At 28.5% G+C, this 25,371-nt stretch overlaps 1 protein-coding gene across 6 annotated transcripts in view; it reads right to left on the reverse strand.

Annotated features, from left to right (window-relative positions):
- LOC107444558 (paired box protein Pax-5) overlaps positions 1-25,371 on the reverse strand; it is a 92,232-nt gene that overhangs the window by 11,481 nt on the left and 55,380 nt on the right. For all 6 annotated transcript variants that reach the window (XM_071179728.1, XM_016058722.3, XM_071179729.1 and 3 more), the window contains 4 exons: positions 21,088-21,285; positions 18,922-19,136; positions 10,395-10,510; positions 9,244-9,472 (listed from right to left, as the gene is read on the reverse strand). In XM_071179728.1, the coding sequence (XP_071035829.1) occupies positions 9,244-9,472; positions 10,395-10,510; positions 18,922-19,136; positions 21,088-21,285 (758 nt within the window). The remainder of the gene's footprint in view (positions 1-9,243; positions 9,473-10,394; positions 10,511-18,921; positions 19,137-21,087; positions 21,286-25,371) is intronic.

The following is a 25,371-nucleotide window of genomic DNA, read 5'->3' on the forward strand; positions in this document are numbered from 1 at the left end:
ATTTTTCTTCTATATATGTATATATATATATATATATATATAACAGGGACGCCAGTTCAAAGGACTAACAATCTCTTGAACTTATGTAAAAAGAAGAATTAAAAATTAAACAATTATATCCAAAGAAAAATAAGTGAAAAAGTTTTCATATTATTCTTTTATATTTTCAGAAAAACAGTTTTGTACTTATTTTAGAAACTCAGCCAAGTGTAATTTTTTTTATATTTTTATTTTTTATTTTTTTAACCCTTCTATTCTTATCTCGCCAAACTGATTTTTTTTTTTTTTAAATGTGAAGAAGGTAACCCTTGAATTGGTATTTTCCGATTGGTTTCACATCCAGATCATTCATTTTTGGAATGAGTCATGATTGAGGTACGTGGATAAATAAATAATAAGAAGTACTTTTATTCCTCAGAGGACATCGCCAACTGAATCCAAAACAAAGTGTATCTTTTTTTCATGCCTTGACGACATCCCTATCTTCCGCCATTCATTGTTCCATCTCGCTCATTCACGGAAGACCGATGGGAAAAAGAAATGTCTTTAAAAGGAAATGATAGTTTTATTTTTTTATATATTTTTTTTATTAAACAAGAAATAAATAAGTTGGTTTGTTTATATTTTAGTATAGATGGCGCATTAAAAATCATTGTCTTCCAGAAGATAAGTCTGAAGACAGTTTAATGAAAGAAACAGATCTAATGAAAGAAATCTAACAGATCTTCTAAGGAAAGAGACAGATCTTCGCGAAAAGAAAGTTGTTAGAAACTATATTTCATATTACTAAAAGAGAAATAAAACTTGATAAAGACTTGTGATTGAAATCGGTTTTTATCAGTTTTAATTGTTATAAAATTAGTTTTTATAAAATTTAAAAAACTGAGAGGCTTGTAGTTGTAAATTACTCACATAAAACCACAAATCGCATCGTTTTATAGTTTTTAAGTTTTGAGTAAAAATTTTTAGAAATTCTAAAGATAATAAACCGCTATTTCTCGTGATTTAATAAAGCGACCCCTTTATTTTCTACCTTTTTCGAAATACATTTTGCTTCAACCTCCTTAAGACTAAAGAATATAAAACGCCAGGCAAAAATAGATAAGAATTTTAAGAAAATATGAAAAGCAGTAGATTTTAGCCATTTATAATTAAAAGAGAAAAAAAATATTTATTTTTTTGTTCGGTATTAATGCAATTTCAGGGAGCTATCCAAAATTAAGAATTGCTCAGAATAAAACATCTTCATTCAAAATGTTGAATGAATCACAAGGAAAAAAAGATGCTATCAGTTATTTTTTCTTTCAGGTCGAAATCATAATCATAATAATGAAGAAGAAGAAGAACAGAGTCATCTTTTATGGTGTCCTGGAATAATTTGAGTTGGATGGCACGCGAATGCGATCACGGTATGTGGCTTATGGGCGCCGAACCGAGGGCGTTGCCTGAGGGCTTTGAAAGTAAATTGATTGTTGAAAGTGCGGAAATGACCTGCCGTTTCCTGCGCCCCTGTTGTTAAAATTTTCTTACATCTTTTGGAGGAATACGTGGATAAAGTTCATATGATTGAAGATTGAGATAAATTTTCTACGTCGGCCAATATGAAATATTTTAATTTCTATGTATTGCAACGAATTTTTTTATGTCCACTAACTTCTTATTTTATGCAGCCAAATTTCAAATGTACTTTATTAAATATACAATGCTAGTTTACCGACTAAAATTACATAGTTCTAGAGATTTCAGTTCTCTTTTCATGATTATAAATGTAACGAAATTTAAAGAAAGAAATTACTCAAAAATTTAGAGAATTACCATTTTGTTAAATAAATGGAATAATAGTCGTCACAAAATTTAAACATTTAATTACAAAATTTAAGAATAAAAATGTAATATTATTATTATTATTATTTTAAGATTTATTTTAAAAGAGAAAATTGGGGCACAATTAAACCGAATCACAACACTCTGGTTAATCACGTCTGAAATCTGGAATCATTGGTGGGATTGTATTGCACTTCTTCTGCAGAGAAATTTAACTTGTTTCCTCATTTTGAAACATCTTTTTAATTCATTAATCCAAATAAAAATCATCAATTTTATTATGTATTTCAATAAAGTTAAACAACGCGAACAAAAATATAAATACACTATCATGTAAAACCGTCATATGATCGTTTCATTTCATGCCGGAAAGTAGAAGGAAAGAATAGATGCAAGGGAATTGCGAACAAGCCAGAGATGGTTATTTTTCGAAGGCTGTCGTAACATGAAATGATGCTTTTTTGTGATTAATATGCTATTTTTATAACAGCTATGAGTTTTCAAATGTTACTCATGACTGCTTGGTCAAGTTTAGCTTACTTAAAGCCTGCGCTGTCTACGTTTATTTTAAAAATGCGGCAAAAATATGGAGAAAAGTCACGGTTTTGTGAAAGTGAAAAGCGTTCGGGGTCTATTTTTTTTTAATATTTAAAAATTTTCTCCAATGCTGCAATACTTAGGTTCACAAAAATGTGCAAAAACTGAGAATAAGGCAGTGATTTTGATTATTTTCATCTAGGTGGGAAAATGTCGCCAAATTGGCGATTTTTCAAAAAGTTTAATATCTTTTAAATATATAAGTTATTTGTCTGTTCTAAAGCCCAGATAATTCTTCACGTCAAGATTATATCTATACAGTTTATAATCATCGCATTGCTTCAAGTGTAAGGCAATTAAAGTATGACTTTTTTATTTTCCTTGGCGACAGAGTTCCGAAAGACAGCGTTGTGTTCCGACTCCGATGTGCTTTTGCAAGATATTGATGATGATGAGTCATTAAACAATTTCTTAAAATGCTGTATTTAAATAATATTGTTTAAATACATTGTTTAAATTATTGCACCATTTACGCTTTCCGGAACAGCAAATTTAGATTGAAAAATTTAGTCAGGCAACTCATTAGCTACTTTAGACAATACTTCCTAAGTGAAGCAATATACTTTAGCACTTTGTTGTATTTGATAAACGCTTAAAAGCAATTAATTTTACATTTCTAATGATCTGTAACATTCGTTGAGTTAGTGCTGCCAGACTAGCTACACAGCACCAAAAAGGATTAGGAGAATACTTTCATTGTTGATATTACATTTAATAAGCAAAATGGTTCTGATACATTAACAAAATGATCGGAAATTATTGAAAAACTCGAGGATATCTTTAAATACTAGGAAAATGAGTGAATTATTTATTTTTCCTGATTATACTGTTTGCCCGTATTTCGTGAACACGAATAAGAAAGCGTAGTTTTTTAATAGCTGAATTGAATTTAATAAATTGTTCAAATTCAGACATGCTTTTATATTTGATGAGATCGTCAGCTTGCAAGTGAAAAAAAAGAAGGGTTAAAGATGTTTTTTCTAATCTAAAATTTTATAATCTTCAGACTGGTTTGAAAAATTAAGTCATATTTTTACTAAATAAAAACTTATTTTTGTTTTTATATTTCTATAATTTCATAAGTATTTTTTTTTATTTTTTAAGAAAACTAATAACTCAAAACTATAATCATCGACTTCATGTGTTTTGTTCTTTAGACAACGATATGTAATTTTATTTATTTCTTTATTTCATTTGGGTTCATTCCAAATTTTTAAATTCTGAAAAATACATGAAACTGTGAAAAATCTTGAATATAATGAATAATGAATGAATATATCACAAAAGGTTCGCTGCATTTTGGCTACTATCTAAAGGATTAAAATTAAAAATGCCCTTTAAATATTTAAAAAAGCTATTTCGTGTCGAAAAATGGTGAAAATGAAATTAACTCATAAATTAAGTTGAAATGAATTACATCGACAAAAGAAAAATGCCATTAATTTATATTTCCCCACATTTTAATGTTTGTTTTTATTCGATATTAGGTTTATGACTTTTTCTGCGTTTTATGATTTCTAAGAGATCAATGGAGCGTGACACACGAGCAAATCGGATTAAAAAATGAAACTAAGTAATGCTCGAGACCACATATAGGTTAATCCATAAAATATCACTACATCCACTAACGAAGGGCAAAATTTCCTGTCTCACTGAAATTCTGAATCCTTTAGAAATGGTAATTCTTCAAAATTCCTTGACATATACAAAGAAAACAACTTTGGAAGAATGTTGTTTTGGAAATTCTTAAAAGTGTTTGAAATTCTTAAGAGAAACAAATAATTCCAAAACTAGGTAAACTAAGAATTTTTTTAATGGAAAAAAATGGATTTGCGTCTTTTTCTACAAATTTTAATATGATTTTTATATGCACAAATTTTATTTTTATTTTACCTGATTATACTGTTAGCCCGTATATCGTGAAGAGTATAAGAAAGTGTAGCTTTTTTAATAACTGAATTGAATTTAATAAATTGTTCAAATTCAGACATGCTTTTATATTTAAGATCGTCAGCTTGCAAGTGAAAAAAAAAAGAAAAAAAGAAGGGTTAAAGATGGTTTTTCTAATCTAAAATTTTATAATCTTTAGACTGGTTTGAAAAATTAAGCCATATTTTTACTAAATATAAACTTATTTTTGTTTTTATATTTCTATAATTTCATAAATATTTTTTTTCATTTTTAAAGAAAATTAATAATTCAGAACAATAATAATTGACTTCATGTGTTTTGTTTTTCAGCCAATAATATGTAATTTTATTTATTTCTTTATTTCATTTGCGTTCATTCTAAATTTTTAAATTCTGAAAAATACATAAGATTGTGAAAAATCTAATTTTTTTGCATTAAATATATTTTTTAACTATATAACGACAGAGTCAGATTTATTTTTTCAAGCATCAATAAATGTATATGATTAATTGCTTGGGTTTTGTTCGTCAGCATACTTTTTGTGATTTTTGACTACCTTCTTTTTTATGTCAGCATAAATAAACGAATCCCAATTTTTTTTTTTTNAAAATCCAATTTTTTTTTTTTTTTTTTTTACGATACTTAAGCAGGAATTTTGTGTTTCCCAAATGTAATTTTTTTTCTCACATTTGATTATTTTTGCAATTTACAAGGAATTATTTTTCGGATACTATTATGAAACTACTGTTAGATTCATTAAAAATTATTAATTTCAGCACTAATCTAATTCAAATTTAACGTTTTCCAAAATTCTATTTTAATAAGTCAAAGTGCATGTTTGGTTATTGCATCCAGCCTGAAAATTATTAGGCTTTATAGAAGTACAGGTGATTTTCCAAATTGCTTGGTGAAATACAAAATTACCTCGAAATTCAAAAAGAGTCGGACTTTCCAATTAGCCAAAATAAAAACACATAAGAATGTATTGAAATGTAAAAAAAATGCTACTACTAATAATTATTATTATTCTTACAATTTATTAAATAAAAAAAGAACTAACTAATTAAAATATAATTGTATATTCACATTAATTTTAGAAAAAAAATTTCCAATTTGTGACTATTAATGTAAATCGGAAAATTCAGTAATTCGCGAATAAAAATTGCCCTTCATAGTCGATGTTAAGGAATGCTGACAAACAATGTGAATCACCTGCAAAACAATTCGGGTAACATATGGTGATGAAGGACATGTGTTTGCCCAACAAATATTTGCAGGGATATGTCACGCGTTTTTGAAACTGTTACATTAACACACATCAGTGCGTGTTGCAAAATAACAGGCGGGGAGGCAGAGGGAAATGAACTTTTGTCACACACTGTTGACGATAGCAGGTAGAGTGCTATTATGTTCCAATATTGTCACTTCTTTTATTTTAAAAATATTGCAGTTGATAATAAAAGAATTATATTGTTTCTAAATAAAGGGGGGAAAAATCACCTATGTAATTCATCTGGTGTGCAAATATTGAATGCATAAATGCGTTATAAGCTAAATTGGATAGTAAATCTTTTTATATTTATTACATAATAAGTTAAACGTTTAAATTATTCTCAGAAAGTGTTTAATATTATTTGTTTTGCGGTTGTTTTAACTAGAAAGAAATGTTTAGGAATTGATAAGAATGTAGTTAGGGGAAATTTTTTAAATTTTAAGAATATTTTTGTAATTAAGTCAGTTGAAGTGAGATCTGAAAATTTAAATTTTCATTTAGACGGAGGCCGGTAGACTCTAATAACTTAGTCACTTTTAACTAAAGCCACTTTTAGCAAACTTTTTTTTTTCTTTTAAAAATTATCTACGGCTATTAAAAGTTAATTCATCAATTAAAATAAATATATGTGGCGAAATTTAGTTAAGCATAATGATTTTAAAGAACTTAATTTAAAAATATTTGGTTAGTATGGAGAGAGAAAGAGAGAGAGAGAGAAAAAATAAATTTTATGCATACATTACGTCATATCATTAAATTTATCATTAAACAATTTCCAGAAAAAAACGACGGAAAAAAGTGACCGGTTGTTTGCTTAATTTAAGTTACCACTTATTTTTATTAATTCACCAAGTGGTGAACGGCTCTTTTCAAGACTAATTAAGGTAGATTTTTCCTAATAAGTAATTTTAAAAATTTGCAAATCTAAAAATTGCCTCGCTGTATAACTGTTGACAACTTTGATTTCATGAGAAAGCTAAGTCAAAATACAAGTTTATAAACTAAATAATTAAATTATTTAATTAATATTTTTGATAAATCATGCTGAATGTGGCTTAGAAAGTTGCAATTTGAAAAGTCAGCTATGAACTTGCACTAGATAATTGTTGGACAAAAATATTTCGCAAATTAAATTTGGTGGACTTTCATACAATTTATTCATTCCTTGCGTGATTTTGTTAAAGAACCGGTTCTTTACTCTTGATTTTGTCCACTCGAGATTATGTCTACAAAGATATTGACCGGAACAGGAGAAAAAAAAAAACTACACGACAAAGTTATTGAAGTGCATGGTCTCAGCCTTCTTTATTCAACTGTGAGAAAATGTCCCCAAAATTCGAAGGAGAGAACAAAATAAGAAAAGAAAAAAAAAGCACGAAATTTTCAACGATGGTCCATTCTGCTTAGAAATTAATTCATGCCTTACCCATCATTAAATCTCAAGGCCTTTTTATCCATCCCTCTTGGATAATTTCAGTTGTCTCTATCATCTCTGATTTGAGGAAAAAGAGACGCAAAGGCTCATTATCGAATTATCGTTCTTCCCTCCCGATTTGAGACTACCAGGTAATTCGCCGATTTCCCCCAAATCACAGCATTTCAAATTCTTAAAAAAAAAAAAAAACGAAGAAAAAGGAAGGAAATTCTCATCATCATAGGCCTCCCCCACTTGGTTACTGTAATCATTTATTTCCGTTGGCGACAGACATTGGTTTGGAAACTGGAAAAAAAAGGTCGCCAATGTCTCTTCAGCAACCCTTATGGAATATGGCCGTAGGGCAGAGCGGAAGTCGCGAATTACAGACAACGACGGACACGCACTCGCAAATTAGCCGTCGACCAAGAGGAAAGAAGTAAATAAAAATGAATCTTATATAAAAAAAAAAAAAAAATAAAGAACCCATCCGGAGTTGCGTTGTCGGGGGTGGGAGAGGAGTTGTTTGTTATCTGGTAGTCGATTGTTCCCTATTAGAAAGTTCTAATATTTTTATTTTATTTCTTTGTCCTCCTCAAGGTCATGGACAGGTTTTTCTCTCATTACATATAAATGCTGTTCTAATCTATCTAGAAGATTTAAGACTTGTGTCCTGTATGTTACTAGATACTAAATCAAAATAGAAGTATTAAAAATTTTAATAAGTACCTATTTATTTGCATATATTTTAAAAGATAAATTTAAAGTTTCAGAATCGAACTATTCCCAGTCAAATATATTTTTATGGATAACCGTTTTAGAAAGAAAAAAAAATATTATAAATAATTCATAAAGTAAAAAGAAATAAAAACAAATTAAAGTCAACTAAGATGGGCAAGCTTTCCCGTCTTTTCCTTATAATTTATAAAAGAAGTAAATAGATTAGGAATTTTGCGCATATTTAAATAAGTTCAATTTCAGGTTTGTATCCTGCAAGTTGGAAGATATTAAATCAATCGTATTAAGTGTATTAAGTATTAATCGTATATATATATATATGTGTGTGTGTGTGTACTGCCTACTCGGTCCTTGGATAGAGATATGACTGATTCGAAATACTTTATATTCACAAAGACATATATAGTCATAATATTTCAAAAATATAATATTTGCGTAAAAAAAAAATTTGTTCGAAAAATGTTTGGCATCAGTTAAGATACTGATTTCGTTACTTGAATTGAGTGCTGTTTTTTATCTTATTTTATAGATGTCTAAGCTCTATAAGATTCATTCTAAACTACGCTTACTCTTGTAGTCTGAACGTAATGACCCGGAAGAACATGCTCCAATTAAAGAAGAGGATGGACAAGCTCAATAAGAGGAAAGTATGATCCCTTGATGCTGTATAATTGGACGCGGCCTTCTTTTATAGCTTTGGAGTAACAATGACAAATTTATTTGAATATTATAACAAGCGAATGTTTTATGCTGAAGATATTGGGTAGTGTTCATGACACTAATTATTAAAGTACTTTGATTACTATTACCATTGCATTATCATCTTAACTACTGAATAAAATTTAGACGAATTTTTCTTCTAAATGCTGGAGGTTAAATGTGCTGAAGTTTACTTTGCTACTTTCTAAAAAATTAAGTTCTACTATATGTAATCCTGATTCGAAAGGTTTTTACTAGTCGCTAAATTTTTATTTCTGAATTTTAATTGAAGGTTTCGAGCTGTTTTTTGTTTTGTCCGCATATGTATTATATAAATGGATTTACAAACGTATGGTATGGTAAATTAACACCATTATGGGAGAATAAAGAATATTTATTAAACAGTCGATGGCTTTTGCCAGTTGTTTATCTGACTGCTAAAACTTTTACTCAATATGTGGAAGTATTGATATAAATCGTCCAATGAGTATGCATGAACTATTGAAAATAAGTTTATAATTTAATAACTCACTCGTTGCCTTCAATCAACTAGGTCGTCATTTGAAAAAAAACATAGAAAATGATTTCTAAGAAAATTTCTACAACACTTTGAAAAGAGCGTAAGTAATTGTTTGTAAAAGTATTCAGATTTATCATTCTGTTTAAAAATGGCGATAATAGCTTTCAAATTTTGATAAGCTTTAAAATATTGAATAATGATACCAACTGTTATGATTTACGTTGCAAGAATTATGAAGCTTATTGTAATAGCTCAAACACAGCTTACCTAGGGGAGGTGAATATACTGCAGTTGTTTGTACATGCGATGTGAGACCAACATCATAAACGACCATTTCATGTTTCAGATGATCAGAGTATGTATCGGTAGTGTATTGAGGTTGCTGTAACGTTGTATAGTGCAAACCACCATTTGACAATGGAGATGGAGCACCACTCAATTCCACAAGCATAGATTTCTGAAGATCGTCTTGCTTTGACCATTTTGACCACATTTGCTGTTGGAAAATAAGAAAAAACGATGGCTTTTTTAATAAAAATGCGAATCGTAGCAGAGGAATAATAAATACTTTAATTAGCACTGCATCGATGAGCAAAAACAGTATATAATTACATTTTTAGGGCATTAATGTTTTATTGTACATGTTTTATAGAAACTAGTGATTTTATTTCAAGAAATTGAATACTGTTGTTTGAAATTTTATGTTGTATAGAATACTCAACTATCACAACGATATTTATTATCGGAATGAAAATTTTTTTTTAGTAAAACTGTGCTGTGTAGAAAAATAAAGTTTAATTCACATGTATAGATAAAGATTATTTATTTCAGAGGTACTCAAGTATGCAGAGGATGCCATACTTAGGTTCTATTAAATTTCTGTACCTTTACTATTAGGTTTTAAAAAAGTTCTATGGACTACTCTGATTTTTTTTCCCTTCCAAAATACCCTTTTACCTATTTTTATTAAGTTCCTTTCTCTTGTAAAAATAAAATAATACTTCAAAGTATTTCTTAATAATATTTGTATGTTTACATTAAATTTTAGAGCAATTGTGTGATTAAACTAATAGAGATTTGTAAGCTATATTGGGAAAAAAATATCTGATATTAATATTACTTTAAAAACTTCACAATGAAAATACTTTGTTTAATCCTTTCTACTATTTAAACATAGCCAAATTGAATTGCCTGCATGAAATTAATCTATTCCCCCCAATATTGCTGTTTTTATTTTAAAAAATAAGTTTTTACACTTTTTCAATTTTCAAAAATTGCAAAGTTCATTTTGCAGAAACTAATCTTCCTTGAAAACAAAGTTTCTAGATGGGATCGCAACTGGTTGCGGTTCAATTACTGCATCAAGCATCAGTTGCAATGTCAACAGAAGCTAATTTAATCAATAACGTTAAACCTACCGAATTGTTATAAAGTTGATCTCCGTTGAACTGTAACCTTTGTCGTTTAGCTTCTTCTTCATCTTCCTGTTGCTGTTGATGATGAAGAGAGGCAATATCGCGTTGATCTGGCCCCACTGAAAATAAATATTAGGTCTTTTAATGTTTGATTCGAAATTGTTTTCTCTACACAGAACGAAACTATACAACACAAGAAGCTGCTCAAATATGCTTATATTAGTACTAAACACGTAAAAGGAACAAGACTGTCCGGTGAACACGAGAACTTCTCCAGACACCAGACTTTCGTGCTAGTGGTTTCCCTGGTTACGAAGCTAGGTAACTTCGAATAGAGGCGAGGAATTAATCATTTCTCATTGGCTTAGGGCAAAGGGGCCATGTCCTCTCTTAATTTTTTTTCTCATTAGAAATGGTTTAACTTATGTTTCCATTGCAGCAGACTTTCAATCGCGAGCAGTTCTCGTGTTAGTTGGACAGTATGTGGCTTATTTATTTTGGCTGAAAAGGTGATTACACAATTTGAAATTGTAAAGCGTTTTGAATCACGATTCTGAGCAAATTTTCTGCCATACATTATCATCCAAATTAAGCCATCTTAAATTTGATTATAGAAATTTTGGTTCAAATTTAACGGAGATAGGGTTCATTTTAGTATTTTTATTAAGGTTACAGCAAATTTAATCGTTCTTATGGTTCAAAGTTGAGCAGATTCTAAGACTACATTTGAAGAAAAAAATGTCTTTCATAGCTACTTTTTTGAGGGCAAAAGGGTTCCAAAAAAATCAAAAATATGCATACTAATATTTGAACTGTCCCTAACTTTAAATTTACATATCATCTTAAAACATTTATAAACAAAATTAAACTTAGGAACAAACAAAATAATTAATAACACAAAAATATTAATTTCAATGTACGAAAAAGAAACGAAATTACATTTAAAAATCTGTCGTCCTATTTAAAGAATTTCAGAAAAATTAAATAAGTTTTTTACTTTTTTGATTCCTTACTTATTTAAACGAACGTTAAATGAAATTTCCTAATTATATTTCAATATAACTCACTCATAATATTATGAATAACGTATGATTTTATAGTAGAATAATGTAAGAAGATTATTTTCTTAAATAAAGAAAACAAGACATTTATACAAAAGAGAATTTTTTAAAATTAAATTCTTAGTGAATAAATGCAATTCTCATTAGATGATTCAGATTTAAACAATAATATTTGCAAAACAATTCTCAAATTATTATAAACCTAATCTGCCAATCTACTGAGAAAATATATCCGAAGGTAATTTTTCATTAAAAAAAGCAACTTAAAACTTAATCTTGTTTTAAGTTACTGAAACTTAAAACGTAAAACAATTTATAAAGTTTAGAACTTTCTTTAAAAAGTTTAGAGAATGAATTAAAATTTGATATAAAGTATCTATAACTTGTTTTGTTTTAAAAATCACTCATGAAATAAATAAGTAAATAATGAAACGTTCCTTATTTCCATATACTTTAATGAAATGCAGTTGTGCATTCATAAAGTAATCATTTTAATACAGGCACATAGTTCTAATACTTAAATTTAATAGGTTAGTTTTGTTTTCTTGTGTTTGATCATTAGGACTCATAATAAATGGTTGCGACGTTCATAATCCTCAGTAAAATATAAACTTACAGGAGTATTTATTTTCTTAGTAAGAAAAATTTTCGGAAATGAAATGCTGCCCCAATATTGGTCGCGTTTTTTAGCCATCATAATCGTCGGTCGAACTTTAAGTTAATAAGACCTCATAACGAGCGCTGTCGTTATTGGGCGCTCCCGTTTCAGGTCAGTGCGTCCGCTTCTGTGCAATTCTCTGCCACAAACATTGAGCATTTATGTCTGTGTATGTACTCATAAGTGGGGAAATCTATTTTATTTTTGATACGAATTCAAACGATACATTTTGTGTTCAGCTGTAATTTTGTGTTTATGAGCGTGCGGGATAAACAATTTTTCTATATCCTTGAAGTGAGAAGATATGATTTATTTACCATAAGAAAAATTTTTGTAACTGTTTTAGGACAGTAAATTTTATTTTATATCATATCTCTTTGCTTTCCGTAAAATATGGATTTTATTTAAAAATGAGGTTTCATACACTTGAGAGAAATTTTGTTCAATAAATAATGTTTTACGTTAAAAAGAATATATATATAATTAAGAAATAAATTCTATAACGATTTAAAGTTTTCTACACTCATAAAAAAGGAATAATCATAACGAAATATTTTATGTATCTCTTACAGTCTTTAAAATGATCAATAATAAAAGAATTGTTTGATTGATCTGAAAATCGTTTGACTCATATGAAATAGAAAATCGTCTGATGGATATGAAATAAAAGAAGAAAAAAAACATCTGTTTATTTGCTAAAAGAAAAATCGTCTGATGTATTGATGGAAATTTGTCTTCTTGTTTGGCAACTCGCAAAAATTAAATTAAAAAAAATGTTTCTGCCAGCGAGAATACAATGTTAAATATGCTGTAAATTCTGGATAAAATATTCAAATTAAATCAAAAGAGAGAGAGAGAGAGAAAAAAAAGGAATTTAGTCAATTCAGTTAAAAGTATTAGTAACAAAGTAATTTTTTTTTCTATTTAACTGTATAGGTATTTCACAGCATTCTGTTTCTTCTTCCACACGCTTAGAAAGTAGGATGCGCAATTAGAAGGAAATTTCGCACAATTATGATGATAGAGCGTTCCGCCTTATGCATCCAGAAGTCGGCCGCAGATTTTCTTCGCCTTCCGTGATGAAATTATTCACCTTTTATTTAATACGAACGACCTCGGAAGCGAAACATCAAGGGAGTTTTTCAGAAAATTATCAGGAATTCTTTCTTAATTTTCGAATTTTAAGCTTTGTATATCGTTGCATTTAAAAACTCAGTAAAATAAATTACTATGATTCATTGGACGGAATAATTTCACTATAGTACGAATGTCATACTTTAAAGTAGGAAGTGGTCAGGAGTAGTAAAGTATAGCCGTGAAAATTATATATTTATATCGAAAATCCAATTTGTTATTGATTAGTTGAGTTATTTTAAAAAGTTAACAAATTTGCTTACTTTATATTTATGATTCTTTTTATTTAAATCGATTGATGGCCCTTGGGGGTTTATGGGAACTAAACCAAACATTTAACAAATCTCTAAAGCTTAGTTTGAGAAAAAGCAAAATTTTAATGAAGTGTTGAGAAAAAAAAAGTAAATCATTTCCGAAAAACATATAGTGTTTGTAAGCTGAAAAATTAAATAAATAATTACATCATTTGTGTGCAAAATTCGATGAAATTTGCACCTTCTAAAAGTTTCAATACATCAAAGATTAACTTTTTATTTGGAACTTAAAACGCGCTTTTTAACAAATTGATAAAGCTTAAAATTCATGTTTAAGAAAATAGACACATTTTGATATTCGCGCTCAAAAATATGTGTGTTTAAGAAAATAAATACAATATTTGATTCTATTTTTTAAACTACCATTATCACTAGTTCCTTTAAAATAACTGCTTTTATTTCAAGATATGATTGATGATATGATTTTACTCTAGCCATAAACCAAAAATTCTCCAACAATAAAATTTATTTTTAGTTGCCGTTACCAGACTTATTGTTTACAAATTTCATACATTTTTCCTTAAATATTCTTTTGATTCTTTCTTTAATAGTTTGAATTTTAAAAGCAGCTGAGATTTTAAACGTTTATCTATTTCTAACTATCAAATAGACTTTTCTCTATGTAAATATATATAGTAAGTTGTTAAACATAGAAACATAGTCGACTTATCAGATTTTTTTAAACTAAATTGTTTAACAATGAGCAATAAAAGTATTTATGTAGTAATACGTAAAGATCATATTTAAGTTCCATAAACACATTTTTTTGATTAAATTTAGAGAAATAGATAATTTTATGATAAAAGATCTATTCTTCTTCTCTTAATAAATGGTTTTTACACCAAACGAAATAAAAATAAACTCGCATTAACAATGGAAAAAAATGGAATGTTTCTAAGAGAAAAGAAGGTAAAAAAACCGGTCATAATACTACATTTGATTCTCAGAATTATTTTGCCTTTATTTATTTTTTCGTATATGTATCCAGCTTTTATTTCTTGCGAATTTTTATCCTCTAATTCCAGTTAAGTCAAAAGGTATTTTTCTTAAGTTACCTCAACCAGTTTCTTTCTTTTTTTTCTTTTAAATTGTTAGTTTATAAAATGTAAACGAAATTGAGAAGAAAGTGAAAAGAATAAGTGCAAAAAGGAGTTTGGAATTATATTATAAAGTATATAATTTTTTAACTGGTATTTATATTTAATAAGTTTTTTTTCTGTTTCATGAAATTCATAAGTTTAATTACTCTCCAGCTGAATTTGAAAAGACAATAATTTACATTAAACTGGTTTTAGATAGACTTCTTTCAGATGCGTGAAAAAATTCACATGAAAAACTACCTTGAAAACCTCACATGAAAAACCTTTGCAAAACCTTTGGGGAGGCTACTGCTTTAGGTGCAACTATATGCGTGTATTTACAATCGTTGATATGATACATAAGAAGCATCATCACGACAATAGTTTATTTCACCAAATGAATACATATTACCCATAAACCTCATCTAATTCATATTCAAGTAGAAGATAACATAATAAAAGTATAAAATTTGTATTTATTTTTTTAGTGTAGTTTTTCATTTCATGAAAATTTATGAATTCATATGAATTTATGAATTATGAATGAATTATGAGCATATTTTCAAATATTAAGGTTCAAAAAGTCACCTTAAACTGCTCTTAAACCAATGAAAACCTCACGTGAGATCAATGGAAGAACTGAAATAAAAATAACCTACTTGCAAATTAATTGAGTATACTATTGCTTGAGGTTAAACCACATGGGCGCATTATTACAATCTCCGATAGGGTGATTAATTCCATAAGCTTAACATTACCGACAGAATCAGAATATCTCTTTTTCATCAACCTAATAGTCTTATTGCACATAAATCTCATCTATTAAAGAGATTAAGAAAATGTATGTCTATAATTTTATAAATATATATTCATTTGATAAGCGTCTTGTTTCGTTGAAATTTATGAATTCGAATACTCTTGATTGAACAGAATATTAATTTTAACTAGGTTTTTCGAAGTTCTTTCGCCAAGGAAAATGAAAAAGCCACAATTTAAGTGCTTTACACTTGAAACTAAGCTATGAATTTAAACTGTATATGTCATCTTGCTGTAAAAAATTATCTGGGATTTTGAACGGTCAAATAATTGAAATATTTTAAAAGTTATTTAGCTTTTTTAACAATCGCCTATTTAGCGACATGTTTCCACCTAGATGAAAATTATCGTAAGCAATACTTTATTCCCCTTTCTTGCAAATTTTTATGAACCCAGAAAATACAACATTGGAGTAAGTTTCTAAATATTAAAAAATTAGACCACAAGCTCTTTTCATTTTCTCAAAACAGTGGCTTTTCTCCATATTGGCGTTTTTCGCCATTTTCAGAATAAAAATAGTGGGCGCTGGTTAAAGATAAGCTAAACGGGACCTAACGCCATGAGTAACTATTGCCAGCTCGCATCAGTTATGAAAACAGCATATTTTGGGTAAGCCACAACCTGAGATTAAACTACATACACATTACAATTGTCGATATGGTAATTCCACATGCTTAACATTACCACATGATTATTTCCGTTTTTCACTAACTAGCTTCTTTCACTACAAATAACTGTCAACTGTTAAAACGAGAGAAAAAAAAATATTGAGCATGCCACTGTTTGGGATTAAACTACAAGCGTGCATTACAATCCCAGATATAGTAATTCCATATGCTTAACATCACCACCAGAATATTCTTTTTTTCATTAACTGCACGGCTTCACTGGGTATAAACCTCATCTGTTAGGTGGTTCAAGGGGAGGGTAACTTGATAAAAGGAAGTGAATGAATAGATGGGGAACTTTATCATAACATATAAAAGAAGGGAGGGGGAGATGGTAGTTTATAAAAGTGATCTGAAAAAGTTGGTATTCATGACTTTCATAATTGATTGGCGAGCGCGATCTCAGTTGGGGCTGTCACTGGCCAATAAAACGGTTGCTCTGCGTACTCTTTTCAATTAAAAGGACAGATCCAGAAAGGTTATTATAAGAGGACATGGGGGATAGTGGTTTACAATAGCATCCAATCGGGTGGAACATTTTTCCTTACACTACAAACGTTCAGGCACGTCAATCAAAAAAGGGCTCTTCAAAAATTAAAATAATAACTTGACAAACAAACTTGACAAATAAATTTTAAAAAAATGTTGTAACTAATATTCCATAAGTGATTTTATTTATTTATTTTTTTTTATGCTAAAAGAAGTATTCATTTGTCTAAATTACGTTAAATATATTTTAATATGAATTAGTTTCTTCAAAACGGAGACCAATTTAATGATATATTCTAGATAGATTATTACAACGATGTTATCAATGCTTTTGCAAAAGCTATATTTTTTTGCAGAAGTTAAAATTCTTTGGATTACGGATTAACTGAAAAGGGACTAGTGTCCAGTTATCTCTCGAGGAATTGCAACTGAAAATCTGAGGTTATCGTGCTTTTATGGAAACAAAAGTAAAATCATTTATAATGGGAGAGAATTGAAAAAATATGACATGAATCTCCCAACCTAAGGAAACGGCTAACCCCAGACCCCTATTCGAAATGAAGTAGCTTATTTTAGGAACCACAGTAATCGCCAGCACGGCTAGAGGTGGCTAGAGGAGTTCTCGAGATAGTCGGCTAGTAATCCTTTTACTTCTCTGCATTTCCACTCATTTTATGTGTATACATGCCTGTTTGTGTTATTTTTGTTGTTATACTTTTTCGATGCGATTCATTTTGAGTTCATTTTTTTGTTTTATATTTTTGTAGTTTTTTTCTTCATTAATTAAAAAGAAAATAGTAATTTAAAACATATAGCACTTCTCAAATTTAACTCTTGAAACTATTTATTCTTTTTACCGATTCGCCTATTTACTGGATTACAACAAACATTTCTAAGCATTCCTGTTATTAATTCAACGAATTTGTCAAAATTTCTAGCAACCAAAATGTGGGTAAGAATGCAAACGATTTTTTAAAGTTATAAATTATTTGTCAGTCAGATCATTTAAAAAAAATACATTAAACGTTTCGAAAAAATGTGAAAGTAAGTGCTAGTTTTTTTTTCCTTCCTCTTTTTATTAACATATTTTAAAAGTAAGACAGCTTGTGACAGACATTATTTATTTATTTATCTTGGTTTTCTAACACGCATAAAATAAATAAACTCCTTAAGCCTTTTGTATATATTTGGGATATTTCAAAATTTATTTGTTTAAACAGTTAATTTTATTTATGAAAATAACGTTCTTTTTGAAGAATAAAATTAGAGTAATTGTTAAAAAATAGCTACATTTCAAACGATATTTTTATAGAAGTTTTTTCGTTTATATTTTTGGCAACTATCTTAACTAGATAAATTTTAGAACAATTTTTTGAAATTCATCATTAATTACATTAAATTATGTCTTATAAAAAGCGGAAAATCACTTCCAAATTAAATTTTTCAGTAAAATTACACTTAATAATTTGATTGTAATCAACTGGAAGAAGTCAAATTGCTGTTTTTTGGTCATTGGAAAACAAATTGTTTTACCAGACTTTTTTTGACTTTTACTTTTCAAATTCTTTTTCTAAAGAATATTCCTCCTTTTCTTTTAGGTAAGTAATAATGAAGCACTTAAGATAGATTATTTTAACATTGCTAATGCACAAGGTTTCGTAGTTTTTATTTAAAATCCTTTTTCCTACCATAAAAATTGATCAGTAAAAGTTTTGTGTAATTTAAACTTAGAATAAGTAGATTTGCTATGACATTATTTGGACTTTGAACTAATGTAAAATTGGGATAATGTAAAATATCTATAATAATTGATTTAATGCATAGGAATAATTTACTTAAACTCTAACTGAGAAAAAATCCATAACGTTTAATTTAGAAATAGAAGAAGCAATAATAATTCGCCATTTTTTTTAATCCTATTAAAAGCAAACGATGCAAACGACTTTCAAACTAAGAGAGTTAATATTTTTCCTTTTTCTTAGAAATAATATTTTATAAATTGCCACAAACATAGATACATAATTTCATTTAAATGCAATAAACTCTGTAAGTTCATAGCTCATTATAAATAATATTATTTAAAAACTATATAAATAAATAGCTTAGAATATTATTGTAATTTCTATTTAGAGTAAATCAAAGCCAATATCAAATAAAAATTATTTCCTTTTACTTGCGTTACGATCACGATTTTTTACTTGACAGTTTCTTTGTGAATGATTAAATTGATGTTCTCTATTGCATTTAAGCAATTTTATCACGGATCATTTGTGCTAATCATTACGAAATAGCCATTCAGTAAAGTACTCACATGGATCATTGCTGTCTTGGTCATCTCTTTTCCTTTTATTGCTATTGTTTTCCTCCAGAGGATTAGGAATACCGAGAATACCATTAATAGAATAGGACGGCCTTTGGTCTGGGTGAGAGTTCACGATGACTGTTGATGTCATTTGTGGACTTGGACTATTAGAACTGGATGTCACAACGTGTTTCGCTTTTTCGGCAGCTTTGTTGCGAACAATCCTATTGACAGAAATAAAGCTTAGTTTTATTTATGAATTAAGCAACAAGCATAAACAGTGCAATAGTAATAATCACTGAATTTCTATAATAATAGCTGAATGAAAACCGATACATCGGTATTTTTTTAATTATCACGTTAACAAGAAGCATGTGAAAAAGTTGTGTATATATTTCTTTTTCTTAAGAAATTAATTTTTATTTTTCCAAATTTAGTGAAAATATTTAAGAAAGAATTTTACTTCCGTATTTTTACTTTCAAAACTGACAAAAACACTTTTTGTTAAAAAAAAATCTTCTAATACTTTTCGAAAGTAGGTCTCTTAGTAGTCTTTTTTTCTCCCATTTTAGCGCTCCTAGTACCCTTGACACTTTGCATGTTTTAAACTTATAATGTAGGTACACATAGTTTACCTTAATATATTTTGTGTTTGAATTTATAAGTGTTAAAGCTATAGGCTAGTAAAATACAGCCTTTACTGTAAAGCTTCGAAGCATTTTTTAAAAATTTTATACATGTATATGTATATCATATAAATTATGAGATTTGTCTTAATCCTTTTTAAAAAAAATATCAGAAGTTAGCTTAAACTATTAAAATTTATCTTATGTTATTGAAACGCCTTGAACCATAATAACGTACAAACAATGTAAAAAAAGGTTTCTCTAAATTAGGCAAAAATTTGTCAAAAGTTCTCAGGAACAAATATACTCGAATTCGAAAACTCTATGTAATCGAAATTGAAACAGCATGCTGCACTCATTTTGAGCAAAATGCATAATCTCAAAAGTGATGTGGAAGGAGAATGTGAGAGAGATGTTCGTTGGCTGACAGCAAGATTAGAACCAAGGACCTCTAACCACCGCAGTTGTACATTGCAGTCAAAGAAGAGTTAAGAAGCTTTATATTGTGCTCACTGCAATGGCACATTATGACATATTAATTTCTAATTTCGATGATACTAAGGATTGCAATTAAGTAAAATATGATGTCAATAGCTTAGTCTGAAAATCGGTAATTTTAATTTCATTTTTTGCTTTATTATCTTAAAGACTTGAAAGCTAATGAAATGCATGTCATGATGGATGTATCACTGCGGTGACACAGTTAAAGCTTCCTAACTTTCCCTAGATTGAGGTGTACAGCTATGATGATTCAAGCATCATACTCCAAATTCGGAGGTTCTTGGTTCGAATCCCGCTGTTAGCCAATGAACATTTCTCTCACATATTTCTTCCTTCACATCACTCTTGAGATTATGCAGTTTGCTCAAAAATGAGTACATGCTGTTTTAGTTTTCACTACATGTGGTTTTCAAATTCGAATGTACTTGTTTTGGAACCATTTTGACACTTTTTTGCTCACTTTTGAGAGATCCTTTCTTTTTACAGTGATTGCAACAGCAAACGTGGAAGTATAACATTATTAAACTTGAATACACTATAAAAAAAATATTTTGTAGAAAAAAAAATTCACTTTAACGCTTTTGAAGATGGTAGTAGAATCTTTGATCACAAACTTACGATTTAAATTTTTTTTGCTTTTTTTTGTTTCTTTTTTTTGTTCACTGAATGTTAAAAATATGGTAATGTCGCTTGAGTAAATATTTTATACATAATTTTTTTTCCCAATAAAATTTTCATAATTTTTGTAAAAAGTAAAAACAATTTAGTCTAATAAGCTAGTTTGTAAAGACACGCTAAATTAAATTTAGCGTCAAAAAGTAGGTATAGATTTTGTAATTTATTCTTTTGAAAAAAAAAAAAAATTAAATGAGCAAGCTGAAGATAGACTAAATTACATCATTTCGCATTAAAAAAAAGAAAGAAAAAAAAAATACATTGAATGCTAGAAGTAATTCGTCTCAGTTTTTTTTTTCTGGATACAAGCCAGGGCTTCTACAAGCAAGGTCGTTAATTACAAAAGGAAAGTGAGAACAAAATGAAAACTTACCTGTTAATGGAACTGACTGAGGGAATATTATCTTGATCGCATATCCCATCGGCCAGGAGTCTGTCCCTGATTTCCCACGCAAACATTGTAGGATTTTGCTTTTTATAATTGGCAATAGCATCTACGACTTTGGGAGTAGCAACCTTTGGCTTACTACCACCTATCACACCTGGTTTTATTGAACCAGTTTCATAGTACCTTGAAGAAAATTTTCATGAATTAACTTAATAAAACGAAAGATGTATTGTAATTTAAAAGTCTTACATGATTTTTCAAAGTAATTTATAATATTTAAATTAAATAACATTCTCTAGTAAAGTAAGTACTTGGTTAAATAGAAATTAATAAAAGAAAAAATGAAAAGTGAGAGCTAGTAGTAGAATATACAGTGTAATAATCTAGAAGCATAAACTTTACAATTCCATTTTCATTCATATATTAAAAAAATGAATCTACAATTATTATAATTATTTTTATAATTATTATTATGATTATTATTGTAATTATTATTATGATTATTATTGTAATTATTATTACGATTATTATTACGATTATTATTATAATTATTATTATTATTTATATTAATTGATATGTACCTTCGTTTTTTTTATTAATTGATAATATCATGCAAAACTTTATACACTGTATGCATGTATAATGTACAGTGCGTAAAAAAAGAAGATAAAAAAACAGATTACTCTGTATAACTTTTGATCTATTGATCGGATGTTCACGTATTAGGACTCAATCTTAATAGTCTAAATGGATGACCTCAAATTTGCTACTTTATTAGTGCCGACGATATTTTAAGCTATGAAGTCATACACAAAAACGTACTTTTTCTAAATAAATAAACTTTTTTCCGATGGATTTGGATTTCTGATCCAAAAAATATAGGGGAGGGGGCGGTGTAGCCTTAATCTGGAAAATAATGTTCAAATCGTTTGCTCAGGTGAGCGGACTATTTGTTATAGTGGACTAAGTTTGAACCCATAATAATATATAATTTTTCTTTCAGAGTATTTTTAAGCGAATCGAAAAACTTTTGCATATAATTATGAAATTTGTTTATCCAAAGATAATGTCATGTAAAAACTTACTTTTAGTAAATATTTATTATTTTTTACTTAATTATAATTGAAAAATTTTTGAGTTGTAAGGGGCTCAAATTTTTATATCATTTTAGAGAATGTAATCTTATATGACAAAATAAAAATATAAACAAAATTGGTCAAAGCACCTTAGAAATTGAATTTTAAATATACGACATTTTTAAAATTTGATTTATCAGAAATTATCCGGACAATTTCGTTCAAAGTTTGTATTTTACCTTTTAAAGTTGACATCAAAATTTACTTTTTACGAGAAAGTATGGAATTTTTTATCCAGTTTCTATAAAAACTATAAGTCTAGAGCCCTTTATTTTAAAAAAAAAGAAAAAGCTAAATCTAAAAAAATAGCATAAGAAACTGAAAAAAAAATCAACTTTAAAATGACAAATGCATGACAAATCCTAGGAAACCAATTGAAAATTATTATTGTATTATTGTATTGAAAATCTTGAACAAATCTTAAATTAAAAGTATTTAAAAATTAAAGTTATTTTTTAGTTTTTAATTAGATATAGTTGAGTATAAATTAGTGTTTTTAAATTCTGGACAAATACTGCTCATACATTACTCATTTATAGTGATAGTATAACTTAGTTGCAACAAGTTTTTGGTAGGGTATACACCTCGTAGGGTATACATCTATAATGAATAAAAAACAATCAGTTTTTTTTATTCATTAATTTATTGCTATTTTACTAATGATTTCCATTTTATTTGTATAAGTCATGCACTATATACTGATTACAGACTAATGAAATTTACATGGCAGTTTTTTTAAAAAAATCTTTTGCTATGGGTAGTAGTTTTAGGAATAATACATTTATACATTTTGCTGAATAAAATATATAGAGAAATAAATGCTTTGAGTTTTTATTTAATTTGATTAATTAGTTAATATTGTTTATACTAAAAAAAACTACAACATCCATTTTGCAGTTACTTGGAAGTGGAAGAGTATGTTTTCGTTTGACACACTGCCTGCAAGTATATTCTATTTTAATTACAGTCGAAGATGCCAGACAGAAAAATTAAGTTAGTGTTTGAAATCAAAGGAATATTATGTTTCCTCTTACGTGAAGTCGCGGTAAGTTTCAAAGATTTCTTATTTTTTTATTTTCAAATCTTGGAGTAAACTTCTGGTGAAAGAAGCATCTAAGCCAATTTGTCTTCCCTACAGTTTTATTTGCAGTCGTCTGTAGCGACAAGTTCCGCGACTGTTTTTCTGATTCGCCACGCTTTTTTCCCTACTCTCACGTCAGACGAATTACCAACATGGTTTTCAAATGGAATATCAAGAAATAGGACTAAATAAAAAATAAAATTAAAAAAAAATTAGCTTATTTCTGTTTTAAATAAGGTACTCTTCTCGTATACGAATTACAGAAAATAAAAAGATAACTTGATGATAAAACCATTTGTTTGCTAGAAAAAATTAAATTTACCTTGAGTGAAAAATAATTTAGTTAGATAATAGTGGGCTGCAGCATTTTACAAACATTTCTACGATCAAAAGATAACTATTATAATAGAGTGATATTTTCAATATATTTTTTCTTCTTATTCTGAATAAAATCAATTGATTTAAGAAGCGCAATCAAAAGCAAAAATATTTTTTGCAGGTTTGATGGTATCTCAGAAATGTTTTGATTTTTATAGCATTCTGAAACGTGGTAATATTCTCTGTTTTTTCACAAGCATTTTCCATCACTTGTGCTGTGATTTTCTTCGAAATGGCATAATACTCTATGAAATATGGCAAAAAACTTTATTTGCTACCCAAGTGTTGCATTTCTCACAAGAATCAAAACGCAGAAATTTCTTAGAAATTATCTATGAACATGAAAAGGGAAGAATGGTATATATCCATGAAAGCTGGTCCATGAAAAACCTTACGGGCGTACAGAAAAGGTTTTTCCATAGTATCGCTCATTTTCACTGAGTAATAACTCTCATAAAGAGTTAATTTTTCACATTTTAGATTTGCCAAAACTTAGTAATCTTCAAAATAGTTTTTTTTTCCTCCTTTGTCTACATATGTTAAAGTTAGATTAGATTATCGAAGTTACGGAGTGAGCCTGTTTTTGACGATTTCGAACGTCTCTTTCTTTGCAAGCAAAATTAAGTAAATCTTCAACCCTTTATGTTTCCGTAATATATATTTGTGGTCCCCTTCCCCACCATTGTTTTATTTTATAAAACAATGGGGGGATTTTTATTTTATATTTTATAACCGTTGTTGAACAGTCGACCCAATGTTTTGGGTTTACGACTACTGATGTTCAACTCCGTAGATTTGTAATTTTGAACCAATCCAGAAGACAAGGAAACTCCTGGATCAGTACCCCCGGAGGTATGATTTGTTATGAGAACATAGAGGACTTTGAGACTCGACAGATTTAACGTGCATCAGTCACCATTTACTACACGGATTATATTATTAATCACCATTTACTTCGGCCGGCAATGATCAAACCCACCACCTCTTGGACATGGGCCCAGTGTCCTACCAACCAGGCTATCCCGGCCCATTGTTCAGAATTTGACAATTTTTGTAATTCACACGTGATTTTTGACGATAAATGGATTTTTGATTATGTATATCACGTAAGCATTACTCATATCCCACGTCGCATATTCATTCAATTATTAAAATAGTGACTATTTGATCTGATATTTGTGCTAAAGAAGTTTTTAGCAAGACCAATTTAGTAGCAAGCATTTTTCTATTCATCAGATCTAATTATAATTACAATTAGATCAAAAATTTGTTTTCAAATTTTTAACATTTCAATTGAATGAAAAAAAAGAAGGAAAAAAGGAATTAGAAGTATTGCTTCCTTCATCTCTGCCTAGAGCACTAGATCTGTCTCATTAGTTCCGCATTTCGTTTTCTGCTTCCTCACCTGTTGTTTGGTGTCAGGCTTTTCTTTTGATGGATGAGCTCTCACTTTAAAAAAAAACTCCTTTCATCATTTCACCCCTAACACTTCTCCTTCATTTTACAAGCAGTTCTGAACATTTTTATTAAGAAAACTTTTTTCATTAAATATCTCTGCTAATTCTAGATGTTTTCATCGTATATTACAGCTAATGCATGTGAATATGCCTAAACGAATTGTGCTTAAAATTAAAAAGTTATGTTTGTAATAATTTTTTTAAACTAAGTTAATAA

The sequence above is a fragment of the Parasteatoda tepidariorum genome, chromosome 4 (assembly GCF_043381705.1).
Source record: "Parasteatoda tepidariorum isolate YZ-2023 chromosome 4, CAS_Ptep_4.0, whole genome shotgun sequence".
Taxonomy (NCBI): domain Eukaryota; kingdom Metazoa; phylum Arthropoda; class Arachnida; order Araneae; family Theridiidae; genus Parasteatoda; species Parasteatoda tepidariorum.